Consider the following 24,472-nt stretch of genomic DNA (forward strand, 5'->3'; position numbering starts at 1 on the left):
AAATGACATATCTGCAGTGTAAATTCTCACATTTTGAAATCTTCATGTTCTCATCATTGCACACATTTGAAAAACAAGCAAAGGCATCCTAAAAGTTTATCCTGCACAAGTGTATGAGGAAAAAAAACAGCTTAGGAAAGCCTCTGGCACACTGAGTGGCGTCATCAGAGGAGCTGTCTCAAATTTCAGCCCTGAAAAGGATTTGAAAAGCCGACGGCACTCTTTTTTTCATAGCAGGGCAGTGCGTGTGTGAACCACTGTAAATACTCTCTTCACTCCAGTTGTATTCTCACTCAGTCATCTCAGTGGGAAGATGTTGTGCCAGGAGAACTTAGCACAGGGCTACAGCTGGTTTTTGATTTTTTTTGGGATGGGCTATATGTTCCGGCAGAGATCTGCACGGACTCCTTATGGGCGCTATGCTGTGCCCTCAAAGGACACCCGGAAAATTCCTGCTAGAGTAGCCTGGTTCTTCCAAGAGCTGCCATCATTCCTTGTTCCTCTTCTTCTGTACTATGCAGCACATGGGCCATGCACAACAGGCAGGAACCTTCTCCTCTTGATGTTCTGTGGGCACTACTTTCACAGGTATGGATTCACATTCTCTGCAAGCTGAGCACCTTGGGGCTCAGTGAAGTGTGCTTCATTCAGATGTCTCTCATCTTCAGTGGGGTCTGTTCTGTGAAGAGTTGGTGAATGGGCACTGCCATGGGCTCTAAAGCACATAAAAATACCATTGTAGATTGTAGATTGTGCAGCCTCATTTTCCTAGTTTCCCTAGTTTTAGTAAAGCTGAACCTGAAAGTCCAACAGATACCACTAATCAAGAAATGTGCAGGAAAATATATTTATTTTAGAATGTTTTTCCAGTTACATTCGTCTAGGTCTACAAGGTAATATTACTGACTAGGAAAGTCGGGTCATTTGCCAAAACCGCTTTATACAATACAGTGACGCGGGGACTTGGAAAGTATGAAGATTGAAAGCACAGATTGAAAGAATAGCTGCATTTATTTATTTGGAAAAATACTTTCCCTTCATACTGCGAGTGTGAAAACATGATTTCATAAAATACATGAAGGCTGCAAATGGAAGGAAGAAGCAGTTTGCTTTTCACATTTTTTTCATTGTAACGCCAAATTAAAATCTTGTACATAGTTCTTAAATAAAAACTTAAATCAGACATTTTGGATTCTGCATTCTACATTATGTACATGTCCACATTTTATATGTGGTGCATGGGAGACTGCAGCTGAATGCAAACTGGAGGAAGCAGTTAGCACTCAATCCTTTTAACCATGGTGCCAAATTAAGGAGCTCACAAGAAGAGCACAGCTCTACTAAGAAATTGGCAACACTGCCCCTTACTCCCACCCAACCACAATTTAGTCTTCTTAATAAAACCAGTGTCACTTTCAGCATAAATGGGTGACCTTTAAAAAAAGCCAAGGTTCTGTGTGAGATTGCTGTTTCTGAAAAGAAGACAGAAACAACACTGTGAGAGAACATAATGGTTGGACATGCTTGAGTGATCCAGCAACACGATAACATTTATGATAAACACAAAGACCAAAGACTGTCTCACCTCCTTAAAACCAAACAAAGACCATTTGAAACATCCCAGCCAGTTTCCTCATTGTTGTGTTTGTGTAAGATAAATGCACTCTGGGGCTTACAGCAGTTTTATAACATAATTGAGTCACTCTATACACAATTCTTAGCACAAGCGTATTAAATTCTTACTGCAAGGGGATGATTATTATGTTTCACTGATTCTGATTGTTCTGTTAAACATTTCTTCCTAATGCTAATGCATGCTTCTTAGTTTGTCTGAGTAAAGGTTCTTAACTTTAAAACTGTAAGCTGCACCTGTACCCAGGTTCCACCTGCACCCAGCTTACAGTTTACTTGTGCCAAGACCAGCCTGCCCTTTATCTACCGAAAGATATTTAATCATACTAGCTATTGCCTTTAAGTATTAACCCTCTTCAAGAGATTTGTGTTTAAGTGACAGTTTCAGAAAAGAGTTTCTGATACACGTTTGATACTCCCTCCTGTTTTCCCTGGTTCGTTTCAGTCTTGCCTCTCCGTGTCTGTGCATTTAATACCATCTTCTCCAGAGGTGCTCTAAGAGGGATAGCTTAACAATTTCATACCAGTTGGTTTAGTCCGTGTTAAAGATGACTAAAACTGTTTGGCCACCTGGATTGTCTGTTGGCCATTGTGAATCCTCAAATGAGACAATTAGATAATAATTAACCCATGAACTTTTATAGCGCTTTTCTGGAAAGCCCACTGGCACTTTACAGGTAATGGGGACTTTTCTCCACCTGGATAAAGCGACAGCAGCCCAGGTGCACCAGTACGCTCACCACACATCAGCTATTAGTGGGGAGGAGTGATGAAGCCAATTCATAGGTGGGGATTATTAGGAGGCCATGATTGATAAAAGCCAGGGGGAGATTTGGAGTAACACCCCAACTCTTTTTAAGAAATGGCCATGTGATTTTAAATGACCACTGAGATTCAGGACCTTGGTTTTATGTTTCATTCAAAGGACAGCATCTTTTTACAGTATAGTGTCCCCATCACTATACTAGTAAAATACTATAAAATGACATATCTGCAGTGTAAATTCTCACATTTTGAAATCTTCATGTTCTCATCATTGCACACATTTGAAAAACAAGCAAAGGCATCCTAAAAGTTTATCCTGCACAAGTGTATGAGGAAAAAAAACAGCTTAGGAAAGCCTCTGGCACACTGAGTGGCGTCATCAGAGGAGCTGTCTCAAATTTCAGCCCTGAAAAGGATTTGAAAAGCCGACGGCACTCTTTTTTTCATAGCAGGGCAGTGCGTGTGTGAACCACTGTAAATACTCTCTTCACTCCAGTTGTATTCTCACTCAGTCATCTCAGTGGGAAGATGTTCTGCCAGGAGAACTTAGCACAGGGCTACAGCTGGTTTTTGATTTTCTTTGGGATGGGCTATATGTTCCGGCAGAGATCTGCACGGACTCCTTATGGGCGCTATGCTGTGCCCTCAAAGGACACCCGGAAAATTCCTGCTAGAGTAGCCTGGTTCTTCCAAGAGCTGCCATCATTCCTTGTTCCTCTTCTTCTATACTAGTGCATTAGGATCCACACAGACTGCAGGGTGAGCACCCATTACTGGCCCCTCTAATACCTCTTCCAGCAGCAACCTTAGCTTTCCCAGGAGGTCTCCCATCCAGGTACTGACCAGGCTCACACCTGCTGAGCTTCAGTGAGCTGCCAGTTGTGCATTGCAGGGAGATACAGCTGAGACAAGAGAGTATTGTAATTTTCATGGGAAAACAAAGTCCTTATCTTCCCCCTCATGTAATAATATTTACGATTGATCCAAAACTTGTCTTTGAGTGACCTGGCAACACGATACACTTTGCGAGGGTCGATCACTCCAGGATAAGAGCAGTTACTGTATGTGTAAGCAATTGTATTTATGTATTTTATAGAATTGGAAGCTGTACTAATGTACAAATGTCACATGTCTCCTTCTGAAAACCTATTTAGCGACAAATAAAAAGCCTGGCTTTGAAACAGGGTTCTTGAGAGGGTTACTCAAGATTGGACCCATATCTCTTACATAAAAGGTTGCTCAAGTTTCCTTTTCTGTTACTGGCCCTGTTCTTTAACCACTTCTCCATAAATTCAGTATCTGAATTGCATGGTTCAGACTAGGAGTAAGAATGTTTTGTTGCCAAAGCCTGTTTGTTTCTTATAGCTTAATCTTAATTTTTGGAGGCATTGGATTTAGCTACAAACAAACAGTTTCCCAAGCCCCTGGGCGGTATGGCAGGTATGTAAAGCAATCTGGGGCTCGTAAGTCAGTTTCAGCCAGGGTTGCCTGGCTTTTGCAGGAGTTTCCAGCTTTTTTTGTGCCTTTACTGCTATGGTACACTGCAGGATACGAGACTTCTGCAATAGGGAAAGCACTGCTGCTCTCTCTCTTCTGCGGACACTATTTTCAAAGGTATGAGCTTCTGGATTGAAATTCTTAACCTGTGTATTAAGAGGAGGAATGACTGTGGTCATCTGTGTGAGCATGTTTCTGTGTGGGTTTGTCCAAGTGTTCTGCTTTCCTTCCACAATACAGAGACATCCTGTCAAGGTTAATTGGCATCTCTAAATTTCCCTGTGATGGACTGGCATCTCACCCAAGATGTAGTTCCAACTCAGTTTACAGTTACTGCCTAAGTATAAAGTTCTTACTGAAAATGAATGGATAGATGTAAGGAGTAGAGATATTACTAATGTTTTTATTTTTTATTTTACGCTACTGTATGAATAAAAATAGCATTTCCCTTTCTTGCTCTTTCCTAACAATGTGTATTCACTGTGTGTGCAAATAAGTGTACCAGACTTAATTTTTTTTCTTAGCTGAAACCATATGTGCATATTTGTGGTGCATAATGCATATTTACACCCTCTATAAATATAGAGTAGTTTACTTATGAGAAATTATTTTAAGTAGGCTTAATGTTTGCTAAGTTGTGTAATCATTCCAGACTGTATTAGTATAACTGAGTGCCGTTTAAGAGCCCCTTTGTTTGCATGTGGGATGTTAACACAGAAACAAAACGCGGAGCGTCACATCATAATGGGGGAAGACAGAATATTGTCCAGATATCCAAGGTAAATGATATACAAGCTCAACCGTTCTGGAGAAGGCCATTCAAAATTAAGAAGATCCAGTGCCAGTTTCATTTGGCTGTGCATCATCATGAAGTTCAAAGCTGATGGCATTACTGCTGTCCCTCCAGATGTCAACAAGCTTTACCAAAATGTGTAGTTGGAGAACAAATTTGGGAATTAAAAGGCAATACTGGGAATCCTAGGAAAACTCTGGCATCATCAGAATATGATGTTTTGAAGTATAACATCCAAGACTGACCTCATGAATCTGGTGTCTGTGGCCAAGGACCATTGCCAAACAGTAACTAGTTGACTCCTAAGACAAAAAGGAACCAAGTTCCAAACTTTACCAGTATATTTTAACCAAAAATCTAGTGACTTCTGTCGGGAAGCTTAAGCTTTGGTCTTTACTGAGGGATAATACAAAGCTTTATATGGCTCAATGACCAAATGTCTGAGAAAATCTTTGTTTCTGTTTTTACTCCTGCTAGGACTTTCATCTATGCTTTGCTCAACAAAGGTCAACCCTTTCCACTCCACATCATGATATCAGCAGTGATATTCTGCACTGTGAATGGCTTCTTCCAGGGCCACTACATGCTGTACTGTGCACAGTATGATGATGCCTGGCTCACTGACATCAGACTTATCCTTGGTGAGCGTGTATGGAGATGAGACAGTGAAAGACTTAAGTGTTAAAATGAATCTGCTCTTTCAATCTGAGTACTAGAAATTCAAACCAATGTGTAAAATAAATGCTCAGGGGTTTAATTGTCCCAACTATAAATGTAGTAATTTTTGGACTTTCTCAGGGATTGAAAATGGCCAACCTACTTTGTTGAAAATGTCTGAGAAACCCTAAAAGAAGTGTATTATAGCTCTTAGTCATTGTTGTTGAAATGAAATCTTTAGAAATTTAATTGAGTTTTTATGTTCTTCTCTACCAAATCTATCATAATAATGATTAGTAATCAAAAATGTATTTTTAAGAATGTGGTCTTAATTATAGTCTTTTGAATTTTTTAGGTTTAATTTTGTTTGGCCTGGGCATGGCTATAAATATTCACAGTGACCATATTCTGCGCAATTTGAGGAAACCGGGAGAAGACCATTATAAGATTCCAAGAGGTAACAGCTTAGCAGTTTAATCCCTGGGCACCTGCTGCATGTGGACATATGTGGACTCTGCTATATTTATATCATTGCAGTTCTGTGCTGCTCTTGGGCTGCATTTCAGGAAACCTAAGGTTTTTTCTCTTTACCGTGTTTGTTAAAAAATACAAATGTGCAAACACTAGTATATCTGGAGCAGATAATAACTGTGGCAAAACTTTGTACATACACTTTGGACACACAAGATCTAGTGCTTCTAAAATGCCAATTCTGATTTAAGCACTGAACATTGCAAAGCATCATTACAAGACAAAACCAGTATAGCCATTGCAGAATCTATATTCAGCTGATGCACTATATGCTCCAAAGTATTCTATCCATCTGAAGTGGAATGCTGTTTTTTTGTCTCTGTAGAGGGGATTTCGGTGATATGCTGTACGTTTGCGTTTGCATTTCAACAGTGTGGGTTGATTTTATCAGCATCAGCATCGCAAGCTGTGCAATGTCTCTTCTTGTGCCAAAAACAGATAAGCTCTGTCCTCATTTTTTTTTAAGGTGGCTTGTTTGAGTATGTCTCAGGCGCCAACTTCTTTGGTGAGATTTTAGAGTGGTTTGGCTATGCCATAGCGACCTGGTCTCTGCCAGCCTTTTCTTTTGCCTTCTTCACCACCTGCTCCATTGGGCCCCGTGCCTACCACCACCACAGGTACGTACCCCAGGACAAAGTCATCCGTCCAATCTCCGACTAGTTGAGAGACGAGACGACACGCTTCGTGTACTGTGTTTTAGATGTTATCTGCTGTCAGAATTCCAGAGGAGTAAAGCAGTACTTAATACTGCGTGTCCTTTCGGTGGAACTCCTGGCTCTTCCTTCCTGCTCGTTATCTGTTCATCTGGCAACATTCTGTGGAGCACGCTGAGATGAGGTTACAGCTGAGTTACATTACAAGGCTTTTAAACCTGTTCTTGCTTGTCACACAGACAAAAACATTAGGTGCCAACATTGCTTTGAAAGAAATAGCTGAGAAAAAGTTTCATACTTGTTTGCTTCGTCTGGAATTCTGCTAGCCCTGTTTTTCTTTGCCCCTGCACCTTGATTTGAGATATGAATGTATGAGTACAAACAAGACAGGACTGTTTGGCCCATCTTACTTATTTGGCATCAAGCATATTGCTTTTATCTGGGAGCTGTAGTGCTGATGTGGAATACATTACCTTTGACGGTGCCTACACTGAAAAAGTCTTGTACTGAGGGGGGAGGGGGTGGAGAATATATTGTAATATCTGTGACATAATAAAGCGTTACCTTAGCTTTTCTTAGAGGGTTGTTGTGTACAAATTCAGTGCAACAGAATAGTCATGCACGAGAACACAAACACATTTTTTCTGGAGCTTTAGCTTTCAGCAGCCTGAGTAGAATACAGTATAATGGGCAAAGCAGGCTGGTAAAGCTATTGACCCTTCAATGGACATGAATGGGGCAGGCCATAGAAGCGAATGGTGGGAGAATGCATACAGTTTACAAACCTGCAAACTGGATTAAGAAATGCACTATTTTTTCCAAACACTGAAGTTCAAATTCTGCAAGCTCACACTACTCCAGGCCCCGATTCTCATTTTTGTGACTCATGTTGTGTCAAAAACTACCTTTCAGTCATTTCCACCCTAGTATGCCGTGATCTTTCTTTAGTTGTGTGTCACCGTTGAGTCCCTAAGTTTGAGGCCTTCTGGTATTTTTTCCTCTCACCTCCAGGTTCTACTTACAGAAATTCAGAGATTATCCAAAGACAAGGAAAGCTCTGATACCCTTTATTTTCTAAGAAGTTAGATGCTCCTCTGGTCATTTGCAAAGGAGGAGAGTTCCAAGACGAAGCTTCACTGGCAGATGAAGAAAATATGGACACAAAGTTGAACACAATCTGTCTGAAAAACAGTTTGTGTTCTGAGAATAACGAAGACATGAGACGGATCAATATGTTCTGTTACTGTAAAGAATCTTCATGTTTCCTGTTTTCATAAGGAAGGTAAACAGGAGGTTCCTGAGGCTTATATATATATATAAATTTATAATAGTTAAATAAGATTCCAATCAAAGAAATTTGTGTGTGGGTTATACTATGAGCTGTTTACTCGTTTCCTTTGTAAGGGGTTAAAAGCGTAAGCCTCAATTCTCACCTCAAACCTCAAAGGTTTAACTTTACAGGAATTTTACAGATTCCTGTCAAGGTGACTCCTTGGGTGTACAATACTTATCAGGCACTTACTGATTCTTTGTTTTGTCAAACTTCAGGAATTCAATCAAAATATTAACAGATCAATTTTCATCTTACTTAGAATATTTTAAATATTGTAGAACTTTGCTCCCCCTGCCCAATGTTGTACTGCATTACTGCAGTCTCAGCCTTGACACCACCTGCCTCTGCTTCCTGTGGGTTACCCTAGAGAAGGGGGTACCCCATCTTCTCTTTCACCACATGTCCTGCTAACTGAGAGTGCAGTTATCTTCTCTCTCTATCCCCCTCTCTTTCTCTCCCCTGGTGACTAGCACTCTGGCTGTACTAGAAAAACACAATAAAACCCCTTTTATTGGAGATGAGTTTCTCTGTCTCCAGCCTCTTCTGTGCCGCTGTCCAGCTGCCAAACTGGAGTGTGTGGTCGTTTACTGCAGCATCTACTAGAATAAAATTTTAGTAGACAGAAATAGATTAAAACAAACACAAACCAGAAAAAAAACTGATAAAGATTACTCGGCACTTACGTTTTAATATAATATTTATTTTTACTGAATATTCTAGTTATTTTCTCTGTATCTTACCACTTGTTGAACTATTTATGAAACATCGGTAGTTCTATCAAACCCAAATTAATATGAAGAAGAGGGGTGATTCAAACAGCAGACTTCATTGGGGTAACCCATCCTGTTGAGGAGAACGACAACCCATCTGAAAGGATCTATTCCTGAAAATCTGTGTAAAACTCCATTTTTAATATTCAATAATTGAATTATGCCAGATAATCTGTTATTCGTTTGGTGTTTTCACATAAAACACTATTTTGTTACTAATTACCTTGGTCTTTAGTGGTTATTCACCAACAAGCAATGAAGCCAGAAAAACGTTTTGAAGTAGTCACTTAATAATGCTACTCATTGTCCAATGGCTTGAGCACTTCTCTAACTGCTGTAGTCAAACTGTGACTGTGAGGAGCATCCATAATAAAAAAAAAAAACAGGAATTAGCCTAAATCATGAAGTGTTAAAAGATTATACGATTTTTAAGGGTGAATTTTGGTTTTAACTAAATGGTATATTTTAAAGGGCGATGTATTTTAATTTGCATTTGCCAATCTTCCCAATCGGAAAAATAAACATTACTGATTACTTTTGCATTTTTTATTAACAGATAGCAAAACTATAGTCTGTTGTGGCTGGGTGAATACATATTACACACAACACTGACACTGTATAATAAATATTATACACAAAACCAGACTGGATCAGGTAATGTTGACAAGTTAAATAAGTGCACATTTGCTAGCATTTTCACACGCAACTCTTGTGAAGATATTGGAGGGTAAACCAGACAAAAGACCGAAATATAATTTTAAAACCCACTCTTTAGTGGAAGAATTAATCTTTTTCATGTAATAATACATCATTGTGGTACAGGGGCTAGATGTTCATATTATTTTACTATGATATTCAGGTCTGAATCACTAAGTACATAGCGTCAAACCTAGACATATTAGATAACATCAATAGGATTGTTTTCTTAAACCAGTTAGTGCCTTGCTTTCGTTGTCATTTCGTGCAAAGAAAGTTTATCATTAGTATCTGAAAAACACTGAAACCAAGATACCCACATGCGGGTACTAATTCATTGCACTTAACCTTTTAAATAATGTGAATAAATAAGGTTTCCATCTGCCTATTTATGGATCTTAGAACATTTATTCCATCCCAAGTGGGAAACTATACTAGTTGATTTAAAAGGCCAGGCATTAATTTGTGAAACCGGACAATTTACAATTTTTATGTTTTAAAATCTATTCTACATCTTTAAAACGCATTACGTTTGGTTGATATCGTGTTCATCGACACAACAATAAAAGCAAAGTAAATATGTGGGAATGTTTTACAAACAAAATTCTTTCAAGACTTAAACTCTTTGGTCTCATGAACACAATGAAGCGACGCACGGTAAGCCACAAAAATGTGTCTTTATTTACAAACTGCCACGGTTCACCCAGTCTGCTCCTTTGAAAATGCTCACAAATTCAAATGTACAGTACCATTCTTCCAACAGCTGGGGGTGATGATGCCACCTGGTGGGGAAACCCAGTAATTACGAAAAGTAACTCTCCATCTGTGCCATTATAGAAACTTGACAAGTTTTCACTTCTAGTGGGGAAAATATAAGTATGGTCTATTTTTTAATTTTCCTGCTTTTACGCACTTTTAGGATCAGCTTAAATGCTGTGACATACAACCATAAAAACGTTAATTGACGTCTTGTATGACGTACTTGAGATCCAGGATGAGGTTGGCCGTCTCAACGGCTACCTGCAAAGCGTTGAGCTTTGCCGGAAAGGAGTCTAGCACGAGGTGTTGAGCACAGCTCTCTGCTGGCAGGGTGGGAGAGAACGAAGGGCCCTTCCCGCCAAGAATGACCCACTGCAGACCTTCTTGTCGGTCCAGCCGTCCACAGCCACACAGGCTGACCACGTCCTTCCACGGAACATCGGGGGCAGCGCCGCCGGGGCCGGACCAGCGATGGCCACAGCACAGATCCACGAGGGATTCCCCTCCGTCGTGCTCCAGGGATCGGCCCACTGACTCCAGGGCTCGGCAGAAGCTGTCAGCCGCCATCTGGAACTGGGTGGGTGAACAGCCAAGCCCCAGTAACGTACCATCAACACCACTGCTGCACTGTAAGAGACATTAGGGAACCTATTTCAAAATGAGCTCTTTTCTCCCTGCGAGTTTTTCACGATGCATGCATTTATCAGACATATCACATTTCCGTCCTGATGGCAAAAATGTAAAGTACCTAGTCCCGGCTTTTTTTAAAATAAGGTTCTCCATAATAAGCCGAGACTGTGTTTATTTAACCAGTCTCCAAAACACAGCTGGTCTAAAGACCATTAAAAAACAACCGAGTCCACTGCTTTAAACAAAAAGAAATGGGGGAATCGCATCCAACTCCCCAGCCACACTGCTCACATTTCAAGCTCATTTTGAAGACTGCTAAATCTTTCCAACATCAACAGAGGTTTCTTGAGCTAGCTGAAATTGAACAAGGCACAACGCAACATCCCATGTGAGAGAACAATCAGACACTCAGATGGCTGTACATTTTTAATTATCGAGCATCACAACAATGTTTTTCCCCCAGATACAAACCTTGTTTCTGATGTAGGCAGCCAAATGTGTTTCTGTACACCCTCCACCAAAAAGCACAAAGGGACTCTTCAGTGATAGCCTCAAGACATGTTCTGCATTTTGGCACGTCAACTGGAATAAAAAGCCATTTAGATATAAGAGCCCAGAATTAAAAATATTAATGAGTTTAAAGTAAGGGAACTGCTGTAAAATGCTAGATTTAAAGAAATCTAAAATGCGCTTTTGAGTTTAATATATGTATAATGCATATAATAAATGCATTTTGAGAATGTAAGCAAAGCAACAGTTTCTGTTATCAGTAACATGTAATCTTTGCTGCTGTACATCCTGCTGTACTGACTGTACCAGTTACTGTACTCCAATATACAAAAACATGGAGATATCATGTCATGAATGGCAGAATTTATATTATCTTAACAAATACGGCTTTTGATTGTAATATGATGTATGTAGCATGATAAAAGGTAGAAAGCCATTGCCATTCCTTTCATTCAAAGTCTTCTCAAAAGCATTACAAGCAGGTAGAGTAAGCAACAGATTATACAGAAATGTCTATTTTAAAACACCTGAGTTGTGATTTATTGCCTACTGTAGCTCATTCAAACCTACCGTGAATTCTTCATAGTCTTGACAGATACCAAAATGTCTTCAAGTAAAAAAAGAAGTGTTTTGGAACAATTAGTGTACACATCTTCTGTTCTTAAAATAATCTAATACAGCCTACCTTGAGCTCATTAAGGGTAGTCTCATTTCTGTTGCACAGCCCCAGACTGCAGACTGTTGAATCTCCAGCTGGGATTAAATTAAGCATCTGTCTAGACCCAAAGCTCTTCACAAGGATATTGCTCAGCTGTCCATAGCACTTGGATGGAACAGGAGACTGAAAACTAGCAATAGGTAGGGCACCTATTTCACAAGAACAAAGGTTAAAAATCATTAAGAGCCAGTCATATTCAATATTTTAAAAGTTAAAAACAATATCCATCATATTTGAGAAAAAAATACTCTGCAAATCAACAAAAAATGCAACTATCAATTCTACAAACTTTAAATAATACTCTACACAAGCAACTGGGCTATTTCCATGTTCTCCTCTTTATAATCTGAGTTACCTACAAGTGAATTACACACCTGTCATTTGACTTAGTGGTTCCATGAGTGAAATCCCCAACCTCTCTATGACGATCACATGATGCTCCTTCAGGTACTGCTTCAAGACAGGATGTACCACCTTCTGACATGCCAGCAGCGCTACGCTGTCACTGACTATCTGCTTCCCCATCCTCAGCAGCAGCTCCAGGACGGCTGCTTCTGGGCTAAGGCCACAACTAACTTCCAGCGTTCCGTCCCCCGTCTCCGAAAGGTCACCTGAGAGCGAAGTGTTGAACAGCGCCAGAGTGACGGCTCTTTGATCTAGCCTCTTCAGGTCAGAAGGAGACAGCATCTCTGGCATTTCTACCAGCAGGCCAGGAAACAGAGCTGAATCCATCGCTCTGTGGCCTTCGACAGAAACGAAGACCACCTTCCCTAAACAAACATATTCCTCAGCCTCACAGGGAACAGTCTGCAAGAACGCCTGCACCACCAGTGAGCTGACGTGTTGCACTTCTTTGTAAGTCAACATGCAGGCCGGTTTGCTAGCTATGACACTACGTGCCAGGGACAGCAGAGACTGACTGTTGCCAAAATCAATTCTTACTCTACAGCCACACTCCTCTTGGTTCAGATAGTCATTACACAGGCATAGGAGATGCCTGTACACTTTGAGGGTAATGCCTGTTTCAATATTTAATCTTTGTGCATTTTCGATAAGGGCACAGGAAAGGATAGCTGCAAACAAACCACAATCGCCAAAGCAAGAAATATGGTTCAGAACAGATGCAGTTAGTAGCTTGAGGACAGGGTGTGATGTGAAAACTCCTTTCAGAAGCACTGCTGACGTAGATGTAGTCTGGACATGCCCTCCCACATTGTTATGTATTTGCTTGAGTCTGCCGGTAGGACCAAAACACGATGTGAAGATCTGCCTGAACACTGCCAGTTTCTGACACACTTTATCATCTGATAAAGGTTCAGAAGTACAGAGCGAGGTCTTTTTATTTGACAGACGAGACATCTTTGCTTTAGCCTATCAGAGAAACTAAAGACTTTGATTTTTTTTTTAAGTCAAAGCCATTTTATTGCACATGGATAATTTACAGAAAGGCCATGCAGATTTATTTATGTCTGACCTCATTTATAGTCCCATTTCAAAGTACAACCTTTTTAATTTAAACTTAAATAGTAAGGAACAGCACATAATGGTCTAGTTGGGCTCTTCTGATTGTGGCATCATTACTTGACATCCTTCTGTTTCAATGCAAGATCCGAACGAGTCGAGCTTTTCACAATCTTTTGCATTAGATATGTCCCAAGGTGAATACCAAGAAAAGAAAGTCCTCCCACAAGCAGCCAGTTCTTCTGCAACCAACTTCTATTGCTCATGTTAGCAGTCTTTTACGAGGGATCTTTTTGTCATTATTTGGAGATTAATTTCTGCCTGAAATGAAAGGGAAAATTACACATATTGTTAGACTAAGAAATACAATAGAGAACTTCCAGATTTAATAGATTTTTTTCAAAATAGCTTCTCCAGGTAGGTCATTGCCTGAGTTAAAGCGATTCTATTTTGTGCCATTACGTTTTCTATAATATTCACTACGAGATTGCAGATGAACATCAATTCTATTAACCTACAGCACGAGAAATGGCTGGCACAGGCCAAACTTCAGAATTTTCATTTGAGCCACAGAGCTCAAAAATGACCGCTCAATACCTGTGATCAGTATTCTACTGCTTTCCTTTTGGGTGACTTTGCTGTTGTGAGACATAGGACACCACGCCGGGCTCTGGCATGTAACTGTCCTCCTTCTTGTGGAAGATAGGATTTGACTTGATGCTGTACCAACCCCAGTGTATCAGTCCAAGACCCGTACCCATAACAATAAGCACTTTGTAGTTCTTCCACACACTTCTTAGTCCCATAGTAACGCTGGAACCTATAAATTAAAACACAGTTTAAAGAAACCAAACAAAAATAAAACAAAATATAAAAAAACATCTCCATGCAAATGGGGAGGTCAAAATTAACATTTTTTTTAAAAGAAAGAACCATTTAATTTGTGACGTTAGCTACATGACTCTTTACCCTATGATCACTTGCATAATGAATGATTTCATAGAAAGATTAAAGAGTGAACTATAGCTACGGTTGATAACTGAAAAAATCAACATTCAAAAAGTCCGTAGTAAACAAGTATTATTAAACCAAAACCTAGTAAAATATTTTAAATATTTGTAAGGACTTACAAATACAAGTGACAAAAAAGACTCACCTTCAGCAGCTTACAGTTAGAAACACGGCGGCCATTTTGGGTCCTTTCATTTGCGAATTTCCACATATATGCCTGTCAAATATTTACTTCAGACATGTTTCAGCGCCAAACACTGCACTATAAGAGACGGTAATATAATGTAACGAATAATAAGATACAAGCTATGAACATGTATTAAGTACTCATTGTTTGTCATTGAAATACATATCCAATTCAAAAACTAGTCGCATCTAATGACACTTCACACTCTGTGTAAACGTCTTTTTCTTCCGTTTTTGTTCTTTTAGTTACCATAACGAGCAAACGTCTTCAAGTATATTCAAATTCTGCAGTTTCAGCGATCGTTTCTATGGCATCAAGGACGCCTATGGGGGTCCTTCTGTCACCCCAACGTGACCTGTATTCAAACCTGATGGCGGAAAGAGAACGTGGAAACGTTTGTGCTGCTTTCGGTACGTAGCGGCTTCGATAAAAAAATTAAAATAACGCAGTTTCCATGTAAGGAAAAACAGAAGCTATGCATTATAAAACATTGTTAAAATAAAATTGCTTGTCTGTTTCTTACAGAAAAGGGGCTTGTATTGTTACTGTAGTGATAGTTCACAGCTGTTTCCACACATTTCTATGCACTGTAATCTTGTTGACATTTTACGATGGAATCCCTGTAACCATGAAGTGTAGTATTGCAGCTGTACTTGCTCGTTTTACTTAATACAACTGGGTTGTCGGCCCCACACGTCCCGAAGAGCCTTAATATTCATTACTGTTTTAAAATTTAGTTTGGAAGCAATGCTTTTTAAAAAATAAATTTAACTTGAACATGGAATGTTGTATGTACAATTACATTTTAACACATAAACGTATTTAGCAGGAATACCGAGGATTTATTGGCGTTAGACGTTTTTTTTAAAAGCAAACCCTTCTCATAACATGTATTTATTGTTCACAATAACTGTTTTCATACGTGCGCTCTCAAGTTGCTTTTTGACGGTGCAGTGTTTTAAGACACATTGGGCTGTGACGGAAGGATTTATATCGGTAATAGCATTTTTAAATTATTTTGAGACCGGAGCTGTGCACACATCACTATTGTCATTGCAAAAGTTGTGTTATCAAATATTAAACTATAAGACCATAAGCAAAATGCAAATAATCTGAAATGTATCTCATGATTTACTTAATAGGACGTGTGTGTGTATCCTTTAAGTTGCAGTGTTGACGGTGCAGCACTTTTCCACAGTAGGTTTTTATTTGAAAGATAAATACAGCCTACCTTGGAATCTTAGATCTTAGGAAAGACACGTGTCAGTAGCGTACGAGAGCCCAAAGCTACGTGTGATATGCTCTGGGGTTTTTATTTCCGCTAGCTTTTTGTTTTTAAAGAAGGCTGCATCAGTCACCAAATGATAACTGTGAACTACCTTCATATTTTATTCTTTAGTTTTCTTTATAAGACTTGGGCAACAGTGTGGAGTTCTTGTACAATACATTGTTGTACAATCATCTTTGCCCCTGCTGATTTTGAACAGCTGTTGTGTTTGACAGCTGTGGGACGGATGCAGAATAACATTCTGCAATCTATCAGATTTTCCCCACAACCATTAAATACCAGAACCACAAGGTAATTAAGGTCTGGATTGCTGTGTATCACTTTGAGCGATGACTCAGTGACAGGTTTTGCAATTTAGGCATGTTTCTTTTATGATATCATCCATAAAATATTTTTAAAGAAAGTGCTGGGAGGAATTGCTTAGTGCATGAATATGTTTTATAATTCTGAGATAAATGTTGCTATCAGGCGTCATAGAAGGTGACGACATTGCTGAGTGTGGGAAAATGACCTTTGGGCACAATCAGAAAGTCATTTGTCAAAATGTAATTTTTTGCATACCCTGCTCATAGCAATGTAAAAGTAAAGGTGTTCAATTTATATTTTGATGTTTATGTTTTATTTATTTGCTATTTTTCAGGTTGTCACTGAATGTCATGCAAAAAATGTCCCCAAACAAGTTTGTAGTGAAGGTATGTAAATGAAAGAATTTATAATATTTTTATATTTTTATGTTTTTAACTTTTTATCTGTTTTTGTATGTATATGTCATTTAGTCTGGATTTGTTTTGTTAAGAAAATGCCAAAATGAAAACAAAAAATTAATAATTGTTAAAGGTTGGGACATGGAACATTATTGTTATCTTGTAATTTTTTGTAATTTATCAGTTTTAACAAATGGCTGCTGTCACAAAACAAATCTTGTCCATTTGTCCTCAGTGAGATACGTCTTATAATTTTCTATTTCTATTGCATCAGCAATGTATCTACCATTATCTTTGATTTTGGCTGAAGTGTAAAAGCAATATAGCAGTACAGCAAAATTGTACAAAAAAGGAAAAAAAGAGTTATGGGATACTTTTGTTTTCCCTAAGGTTCAAAACTTTTCTTCATGTGTGCCAATTTAGGCTCTGCCATTCCAGTTTGTGATGTGAATGCAGTCCAACATAAACAAGTCTGGAAATTGCTGAGGAAATATTATTCTGAGCGTTACCCTTTTCAGTGCTGAAGACTTCATAATGGCTTTATGTGATCAAAGAGATTGTGCAGCCTGCTTTTGTTTAGTTGTTTCTGAAAATGTACTGGCTAAGAGACAAAGGTGTCTGTGATGAATGAATCTTTGGTTTTCATGGTTTGGGAAAGTTTTTTAAGTTTATCAATAAAAATAAAAAAATATATAAGGAAATCTCCTCTGAAAATGTTTTTTTTTTACAATCTGTAGTTGTTGCCTGACTGTTGATAATAAAAATAGGCAGTATTGCTGAGATGTTGCCGATATAAAAACAATCAGTTCTGAGGAAATTAGCAGTGGCTTATTAGATGGTAGCTGCTTATTATTTCTGTTGTGGCTTTGTACTTCACGTATTTAAAAACTGGATTGCAATATAAGGGAGCATTCTTAGGTGTATTTTATTTTCAATCTCTGTGTTAATATAAGAAAATGCCTATTAGGCATCACTCTACATTATAGCGTGCCAGCAGCTTTTACAGAAATTGTGAAGAAGTGGAGACCGGATGAAATCATGGACGGTAAAGGCTGCATAGTGCAGTTTCCTCACCGGACGTCTGGCAGGGGGATTCCCTGAGCAGGAGTGGCTGAGCTCGGGACCGGAAGCTGCTGTCTGTTCCCGAGGGGGGATGAGGGCAGTCAGGGGGAACGGGACTTCACTTGGTAGCCTCCAGCAGGGGGCAGAGGCGTGTTCGCGCTACAATTCCTCTGGGCTCCCGTGCGCTTGAATTCTCACTGCGTTTGGGCTGGGCTCCCCACGTGAATAATCAGGGGCATAAGTAAGTCAGCTTATATCTTATATTTGTTGTTTTTATCAGTTGAAACTGGCCTATTGTAACTTTTATGTAAAAAAACAAGCACACACTTGGTTCTAGGTTCTTCTTATGAATGCATGATGTGTAAACATCTTGTTCCATTATTGTAATAGCGATGTGACCAGCAGAATTTCAGCAACACCAGAGCCACAGTTAATGTGTGCATGTTAATGCACCACCTGTCCAGGTGTTTGCGCTGGCTTTTATTGAGCACTGAGCAATGATGGCCATACTGTAGTTACTGTGGTCTGTATGTTTTACCTTGACTTAGAAGGATACTTTTCTGTATTTCTACCATCTAACAGCAACCTCTTGCAAATTCTGTGTGGGATTAATTTCTGTCCTTTACTTTAAGCAAAATGCTCCATGTGGGTGTTCTCTGTCTCATAAAGTTTAACTGTACATTTCTGTGATATTTTAGGTTGAAGATTGTCTTACATGACCCATTAAATCAGAATCACTGAGAAAGGCCAGACTCCCATTTTGTTCAAAGGCTTCTCATCTTAATTGTTGATTAGAGTCAAGTAAAATTAAACATATCCCTTCAATTTTAAACTGGAATGCAAGCATGAGATTTCTTTGGAGGATGCAGTACAGAACAATTAACAGACTACTTGGCAGATTGCCTTGAATGTGCAAATTAAAAGTGGTTAGAAATGTTTTATATTCACAGAGAATCAGCTGTGGGCCATCTAGTCATCTAGAATCTGAGCTCTTCCATCATAACTTCTTTGCCTGTTTTTGATTAGCCCTGAAGCGCCCAACAGTCCTCTTGTTGTTTCACCAGCAGGGGGAAGTGTTGATTGAATTTGATTAAACAGTTGTGTTCTGTAAGTTCAAAAGAAATGTTTTGTGCATAAAAAATTTTATGTTGAAATTTTTATTATTTCAATTTATATACAGATTTGCTACAACAGTGTTCCTTGTCTTTTTTGTAATTTCTTTGCATTTTAATAAATATGATCACCTGGCCTCATGGGCCTTTCAGTATATGAATATAATTATTGTAATCTATAATTACATCTGTTGCAAACAACCTTTATTTTATATAGCACCTTTCATGGTACATCATCTCATGGCATTGTATAATAAAACCAAAGAGACAGGTATACCCAAATGAAAGCTGTAAATGACACAGATTTAAAAAGGCATGAAAGTTTTAAGACAGCCTTTGAAAGTACGAGTCTTATAGGAGTAGAGAGATCATTCCACAGTCTTGGAGCAACAGAACATGAAGCAGGATCTGCAGTGTGTTCTGAGTCTCGTGTTAGGAACTGAAAGAAGGCTGGAATCCAAAGAGCAGAAACAACATGCAGGTGTAGGGTGGGTTAGCAGTCCACTGATGCAGCCAGGAGCTGAATCACGCTAGCCCTTGAAGGTCAGCAGCAGTATTTCGAGTCTTATCCTAAAGTCCACCGCTAGTCAGTACAAGAAAGCTAAAACAGGTGTTGCCGCTCTGATTTTAACCAAAACTAAAATGCATGAACATACATTATGTATTCTGAACGCACTGCAACTGCATCTGGTTAAGAATTGTATTTGGATGCACCGGCAAGCGTGACATTACATATAATGAAGCTTGGAAAATGCAAAAGCAGATTGCTATTAATATTTCTCTATTGAAACAGATTTCTGTTGACCTTGCAACAGAGCAGGCGCAGATAAAATCCAAATCCGAATCTCAAACATCCTGCTATCAGGGATCTCCAAGCTCAGCATCTGGACGTGGGGTTCCAGTGGGCAGAAGAGAGCCTCAATCCCCCTCCATCTAACGCTGGGCAGGGAGTGGAGGCTTTGATAATTAATGCTTTATCATCAGCACGTGGCGATATTTGTCTCATGTTACTTCAAATTAAATGCTAAAAAATGTACCAAGAAAAGGACTTTTGTCCCCCTGAGGATGAGGGATGTATGCTATTAATGAGGAGCTCGGAGAGATGAGCGGGCAGTAGTGCAATTTCGTTAATGCAATTTTAGAGGCATCCCCAAACTTGTATTATTGCTTCCGCTGAATTACTGCAGTACCTTTTCATTATAGTGTAATTAAAAGTTTGTTTGAGAGGTCATATTCTGGATGAAGGGAAAGTGGAGTCACGTCTCATAAATCAAGAGCTTATTTGCCGCCAGTTACAGCTTAAGCTGAAAGACATGGCTTGGGATTTCTTCTCAAGTAGATTTTCTCAAGACTAGATGAAATACCACTTTTAAGAGAGAACCCTTTAAATAGTATGCAGAGAACAAGTTCCCATGCAGTATCTCACAATATTCACAAAACATCACTGTTAAGCATGAAATGATCTGTGATCTATATACCTGAGGAACAATGAAATCCAAGTTCAGTGCCCCTTAATACTTATACTTTCATCTATGGCTGTGTATTAAGCTGGATTTTATTTCATACAGTATGACTTACGAAGTTTAGTATTGAGTAGTCACTGTTGCGGTGTATTCCTTAAGGAGATATGTTATTGAAATGAAATAGGTGAAGTAGTCAATGTAAGACCAATTAAACTAAAAATAAAAAATGAGAATACAATTCCCTGTGTTTTTGAAGTGCTTTTTCAATTTGCAGCTTAATACATACTGTGGGGTGGTCAGATATACAGCGCCTGAAGATTGTTTTATGAGTTTGGATTTTGAGATTCTTTTGCTCTGGTGGTTTATTACATTCTGTAATAAGAGCAGGTGTTAGTATCTTGTTGCTTGAGTCATCTGGTTATGCTGAGCAGTACATATTAGATGAACTTCAAACAAGCTGTGAGGATATTTACTCTAGATACTGATGGAAGTTCCGTTCTGTGTTTTCTTAAGTAAATTTGACAGTGACATTCATTTAACTGTCTGGTAAATGAATCTGTTGGTCAGAATCTTTCTGTTGAAGAATTTAAAGTACTAAAAAACGTTTGCATGCTGCTTCTCTTCATTTTCCTTCATATAGAAACACAATTATGCCAGACCACACACTGGGAATGTTTTTAGGCTGCTTATCCATGTAAACAGCCTGCCTTTCATGTAAAGTGGACATTTTCAATGGGTCTGTTTTCATGCTCGGGATTTGATAACCTTTTTAATCAGCATACAGATGCCTAGGGATCATAATTTCTTGACTATACAGTATCTGTTATTCCAAATAGGCAAATATTTATTTGTCTGTCAAGGTTTTGTTTGTCAAAAGCTGCCACAAGTGATTAGATCTTTTGCATTATATGTGTCCACCAAAGAAGCAAACAACTTTACCGATAACAACTTTCAGCTAGGATAATAAGTGTCGATCTTCAACTTCTTGTCTTTTTGCTCTTTCGTTGTCCTAGGGCTACATAAATAGTCTTTTCTGGACTTCCATTTGTTTTAGCAATTCAGCTACATTGTTATGTCCACTATCCTTTGTAGTAATATTTGATTGCAAGATCAGTGAGCTATTTGTCTGTCAGTTTACAAAAACTGGAATAAAAAAGACTTTATGCTAAAACCTTCAAAAAAGTATACATGCAGTTTGAAATGTTTTTATGAAAATGTTTTTGTATAAATTAGGAGCTGTTAACCTTTATCTGTATCAGTTTTTGCTTTTTCAGACAAAAAATACTGTGGGAAATCTTTTAAAACTAAGATCTAAGAACAGTACAGAAATGTAACTGTCATCCATAACATTTAAAACAGCGACACCCACAGACATAAACAGATCATCCTGACAGACGTAAATCAAGCACCCAAACCTGGAACCCAGTGGAGAGAAGCAAGACCCTGGTTTTATGGAGTTAGACAGCATCTGCCACTTTTATTTTCCCACTGTAAACATCTGTGGCTGGTTAATGTTAGCCTTGTAGCTAAGTACTCTTGCACTGAACTGGGTCTGGTTCCTATACGACCTCAGCCAAAAACTTTAAACTTCTGATAGCAGTGGCAAAGGGCAGGGAGGTACTGAGCAGCACGCCTCATCTGCAGACTAGCTCTCCTGGCCGTAAAAACACAAGCTGACAGTGGGAAGCTGGGAGAGAGATAAGGGAAGGTAGAGAGTCACTTGGGAACTGAGAGTGATGGAGACCAGAGCCATTGTTGGGCAGAAAGGGAAAAGAGCCCCTGTCTCGAAATTGCTTCAGTATTTATTTACTTACTGATTAGCCAGTAAAAATAGAAAGTGCTGTCTTACACAAACCTGAAAACACTCAGTGGTAGAGAACAGTCGTGATTTTCAGTTTTGGCAGGTCATGCTAACCGGATACTCACTGAGGAAAAATGGAAGAGATCCTGCCGATGTACTTTGCAAACTGAGAGGCTCATTCACAAGGCACCAGGGAACAAAGGCATTACAATAAAAGGACGGGGATTCTGTAGCAGTTATTCTCTCTTATCTGCACACACACCCTTTATACAGTATTTTCTCTCTAAGGGACTTGGAATAAAACCACATTGGCCCATTTACTGTATGTCTCTGTGAAACACGAACTTCCATTAATATTGCTTTCAAAGTTGGAGGTGTGAAACTGTAGATGGTCTCTCTCAATAGCAGGTTTCTTACCTCCAAGCACATAATGAGTTGCGTGTCAGCAAGTTTTTTTTCTTTGGAAGGAAAGAACGCACACTGCATCAGAAATCGTACTCTTCTGATCTAGTTCTCTCTGCCAGACACTCCCACTGCTCCACTCCTTCTTACCTTCCAAAGAGTGAGACTGGATTCCAGACTCATGCAAGGAAATAAGTGTGTGGTTAGCTCAGCGGCTTAAATCGGATATTTCTGAAACGCCAAGAGCTCAGAGAGTTCTGTGAGTCACAGTACTCTTAAGAGGAACATTGGTTTTGTGATCATCAACAGCCGAGTTCAGGGAAAAAGCCATTTCCATACTGTGTGCCACCGAATACAAAGACATTGAATTTAGGCATCTTGAGCCTGTGCTAATTGTGACGAGTTGTCTACTAGTAGGCTACACAAACCATCTAGCGCTGGTTCCAAAAATCCTGACATTAAGCATGAAGATTGACACATTAAAGTGTCAATCAAGCCAGTGACAATGAAAATGTAGACTAGAAGTAGTTATGTATATATTTTGTTTTTTTTAAGATGAGTTTGCTGTCTCATATTGAGTATTCTTTGGGTCTGAGGTTCTTGGTTTATAGTTGGAAACCAATGTTGTCCTGCTCAGTTCTGAAAAAGCTCCCAACTAGAGACCATTAGACCATTAGTCAATATGTAGATCTTGGTTGATACAAGCATCTTATGGAACTGAATAAAGTCCTTTTGATTTTTTTTTTATTTTAAACTTTTGAGTCTGAGACTGGCTGAATAATGTGATGTGGGCTAGTGTAAATAGTGTAAAATTGTTGTTTCTGTTGTTTTTATCTTGGCAGCGCTGAAATTTCCTTCAGCTTTGTTAACATGGCAATAAAGTATTGAGTCCTTGAATCCCCCAGAATGGCCACCCAAAGTGATGTGGGTATAGCCAAAGGCAAAGCTCTTGAGTAATGCAGAGAAGAGCACTGCCTTGTGGAGGTCAGTGGTTTGTAATATATGACCTCAGGGACTGAATGATAGACACCTTCTGGCTAGTCTGAAGGCAAACCATGTTTCAGAGCTGATGAGGGTCAAGACAGAAAACTATATCATTCCTGCCTTATCTGCCAAATGTGTCTCCAAGCACTCTATCGCACTAGTTGCCAAGTCAGGATGAAGTTCTATTTCAGGACATCGTTTCAAGCAATATATTTTAATCAGGTGATAGTTCTACAGAATTGATGGTGTTATTTATGTAAAGGCAAAAAAGAGGTTCCGTTGACCCCCATATTTTGCATTGTATATTTTATTTTCATTGGCTGTTGGGATACTTTCTAAATAGGAAAAAAATATGAATGCCAATAGACACAGTCTATAATATAGTATATGCTTTTACATGCTGTGTTCATTTACATTATCACCAATTCCTAGAACCACGCTGCACTGTGTGAACAAACAATTATATGTTTTGTAACATATATAAACTATACTATATACTAAATATATATGTATGTATATACAGTATACTAAACTATATCAATATAAGCATTATAGTTAAAATTAGTTATTTAAAAAGTTATTCATTAAAAAGCCCAACTGTCAGTTTTCAGTAACAGTGAAAACTGTTATAAAAGATGCTAATACTGATTATTAATAATAATGTTAATAGTAAGACCTAATAACTAATGCTATTAATTACATTTAATCAATTACCCTGTTAAAGAATGGGTACAAATACTACTTTTGCAGCTGTGTGCTTAGCATGGTGACTCATTCATTGGTCAGCTCCAATTCATTGAGTGTGGCCCTAGACTGACAATACTATTTAGTGATGTGTGAGTTCACATAAAATCATTTCCACTTTTTGGGTATTAGGACTGTATCTATCCATAGCTTGCTTCAGAATAAAGTGCTGATCTTATTGTTTTCATCTAGTCCTAAAAAATAAATAGTTCTGTAATTTCAAAGTTTATTTTTACAAAAACATTAGAAAGAACCTCTCCTGAAAAAGGAAACCGAATTACACACCGTGTGTGAACAGGCCATCATGTA

General features: G+C 38.8%; 4 protein-coding genes and 1 long non-coding RNA gene across 6 annotated transcripts in view; 2 read left to right on the plus strand and 3 right to left on the minus strand.

Moving 5' to 3' along the window:
* Nucleotides 1–215: 215 nt before the first annotated feature.
* On the plus strand, nt 216–8,382 carry LOC148820001 (3-oxo-5-alpha-steroid 4-dehydrogenase 2-like). 2 transcript variants are annotated; one of them, XM_088934334.1, is made up of 5 exons: nt 216–588; nt 5,165–5,328; nt 5,700–5,801; nt 6,342–6,492; nt 7,540–8,382. In XM_088934334.1, the coding sequence occupies exons 1-5, from the start codon at nt 314–316 to the stop codon at nt 7,604–7,606; spliced, it is 759 nt and encodes a 252-aa protein (XP_088790460.1). In that variant the 5' UTR covers nt 216–313; the 3' UTR covers nt 7,607–8,382. The 2 variants fall into 2 exon arrangements, with proteins under 2 accessions (XP_088790460.1, XP_088790459.1); XM_088934333.1 differs by lacking the exon at nt 216–588 and adding an exon at nt 3,690–4,011.
* Nucleotides 8,383–9,988: 1,606 nt separating this feature from the next.
* mkks (MKKS centrosomal shuttling protein) lies at nt 9,989–14,615 on the minus strand. Its single transcript, XM_088934332.1, has 6 exons — nt 14,562–14,615; nt 14,003–14,225; nt 12,319–13,726; nt 11,912–12,093; nt 11,188–11,298; nt 9,989–10,713 (listed from the first exon to the last, which is right to left on the minus strand). The coding sequence occupies exons 3-6, from the start codon at nt 13,301–13,303 to the stop codon at nt 10,285–10,287; spliced, it is 1,707 nt and encodes a 568-aa protein (XP_088790458.1). The 5' UTR covers nt 13,304–13,726; nt 14,003–14,225; nt 14,562–14,615; the 3' UTR covers nt 9,989–10,284.
* LOC148820004 (uncharacterized) lies at nt 13,341–13,671 on the minus strand. Its single transcript, XM_088934336.1, has one exon. It carries the CDS (start codon nt 13,669–13,671, stop codon nt 13,522–13,524), a length of 150 nt encoding a protein of 49 aa, XP_088790462.1. The 3' UTR covers nt 13,341–13,521.
* Nucleotides 13,341–14,211, minus strand: LOC148820003 (uncharacterized). Its single transcript, XR_016094220.1, has 2 exons — nt 14,003–14,211; nt 13,341–13,726 (listed from the first exon to the last, which is right to left on the minus strand). It is a non-coding gene; the product is annotated as an uncharacterized LOC148820003 (long non-coding RNA).
* A 369-nt stretch (nt 14,616–14,984) lies between the features above and the next one.
* slx4ip (SLX4 interacting protein) overlaps nt 14,985–24,472 on the plus strand; it is a 39,355-nt gene continuing 29,867 nt past the window's right edge. The window contains exons 1-2 of the mRNA XM_088934318.1: nt 14,985–15,013; nt 16,532–16,583. Of these exons, the coding sequence (XP_088790444.1) occupies nt 16,548–16,583 (36 nt within the window). The 5' untranslated portion in view covers nt 14,985–15,013; nt 16,532–16,547. The remainder of the gene's footprint in view (nt 15,014–16,531; nt 16,584–24,472) is intronic.

This window comes from Atractosteus spatula, chromosome 15 (assembly GCF_055471065.1).
Source record: "Atractosteus spatula isolate fAtrSpa1 chromosome 15, fAtrSpa1.hap1, whole genome shotgun sequence".
Classification (NCBI taxonomy): domain Eukaryota; kingdom Metazoa; phylum Chordata; class Actinopteri; order Semionotiformes; family Lepisosteidae; genus Atractosteus; species Atractosteus spatula.

Coding starts and splice junctions, on each gene's coding strand:
- LOC148820001 (XM_088934333.1), top strand. CDS start 3,728: ATGTTTTGTTGCCAAAGCCTGTTTGTTTCTTATAGCTTAATCTTAATT. Junction 5,329..5,699: donor TGACATCAGACTTATCCTTG/GTGAGCGTGTAT, acceptor TGAATTTTTTAG/GTTTAATTTTGTTTGGCCTG. Junction 6,493..7,539: donor CGTGCCTACCACCACCACAG/GTACGTACCCCA, acceptor TCTCACCTCCAG/GTTCTACTTACAGAAATTCA.
- LOC148820004 (XM_088934336.1), bottom strand. CDS start 13,671: ATGAGCAATAGAAGTTGGTTGCAGAAGAACTGGCTGCTTGTGGGAGGA.
- mkks (XM_088934332.1), bottom strand. CDS start 13,303: ATGTCTCGTCTGTCAAATAAAAAGACCTCGCTCTGTACTTCTGAACCT. Junction 12,094..12,318: donor ACCACTAAGTCAAATGACAG/GTGTGTAATTCA, acceptor CTTGTGAAATAG/GTGCCCTACCTATTGCTAGT. Junction 11,299..11,911: donor CTACCCTTAATGAGCTCAAG/GTAGGCTGTATT, acceptor TTTTTATTCCAG/TTGACGTGCCAAAATGCAGA.